This window comes from Geospiza fortis, unplaced genomic scaffold (genome assembly GCF_000277835.1).
Source record: "Geospiza fortis unplaced genomic scaffold, GeoFor_1.0 scaffold777, whole genome shotgun sequence".
Lineage (NCBI taxonomy): Eukaryota > Metazoa > Chordata > Aves > Passeriformes > Thraupidae > Geospiza > Geospiza fortis.
The window spans coordinates 101,383-101,964 of record NW_005054689.1 but is presented as its reverse complement, the minus strand read 5'-3'; the positions used below and the strand labels follow the sequence as shown (position 1 = coordinate 101,964).

Below are 582 nucleotides of genomic sequence, written 5' to 3'. Positions count from 1 at the left end.
GTATAGTTTTAATACAATATATATCATAAAATAATAAATCGAGCCTTCTGAAGCATGGAGTCAGATCCTCGTCTCTTCCCTCATCCTCAGACCCCTGTGAACCCCCGCCACACGGGACAGCCAGAGGATGTCCTGAACCCCATTTCTGGGCCAGGAGGGTTTCAGTTTTTCTCTCTCCACAGTCCAGTGGGGGCTGCCCACCATCTCAGCAGCGGGAGTGATCGGCATGCTCAGTGCTGTGGTGGCCAGCATCATCGAGTCCATCGGCGACTACTACGCCTGTGCCAGGCTCTCCTGTGCTCCTCCTCCTCCCATCCACGCCATCAACAGGTCTGTCCCGGCCACAAATACCTCCCCTCTCTCAGCCTGGTGGGGTTTTTTGTTTTTTTCCCCCCTTTGGATGTGCTCTGGGGTGAAATGCTGCAGTTTGGTCACGCTGCGTTTCGGTCGCTTTGGTACACAAGGACCAAGGATCTGAATTCCAGGGTGGAAATGACATCTGGGGTTGTTTCGTTACATTTGAATCCCAGTCCCATTCCTAATGGAGTCTGTGGGAGTTACCAGCACAATTTCCACAGGGAA

The 582-nt window shown here is 52.6% G+C and overlaps 1 protein-coding gene across 1 annotated transcript in view; it reads left to right on the top strand.

The window, feature by feature from the left end:
- Nucleotides 1–582, top strand: part of SLC23A2 (solute carrier family 23 member 2) — a 35,440-nt gene that overhangs the window by 21,720 nt on the left and 13,138 nt on the right. The window contains exon 10 of the mRNA XM_014311215.2: nucleotides 183–330. Within this exon, the coding sequence (XP_014166690.1) occupies nucleotides 183–330 (148 nt within the window). The remainder of the gene's footprint in view (nucleotides 1–182; nucleotides 331–582) is intronic.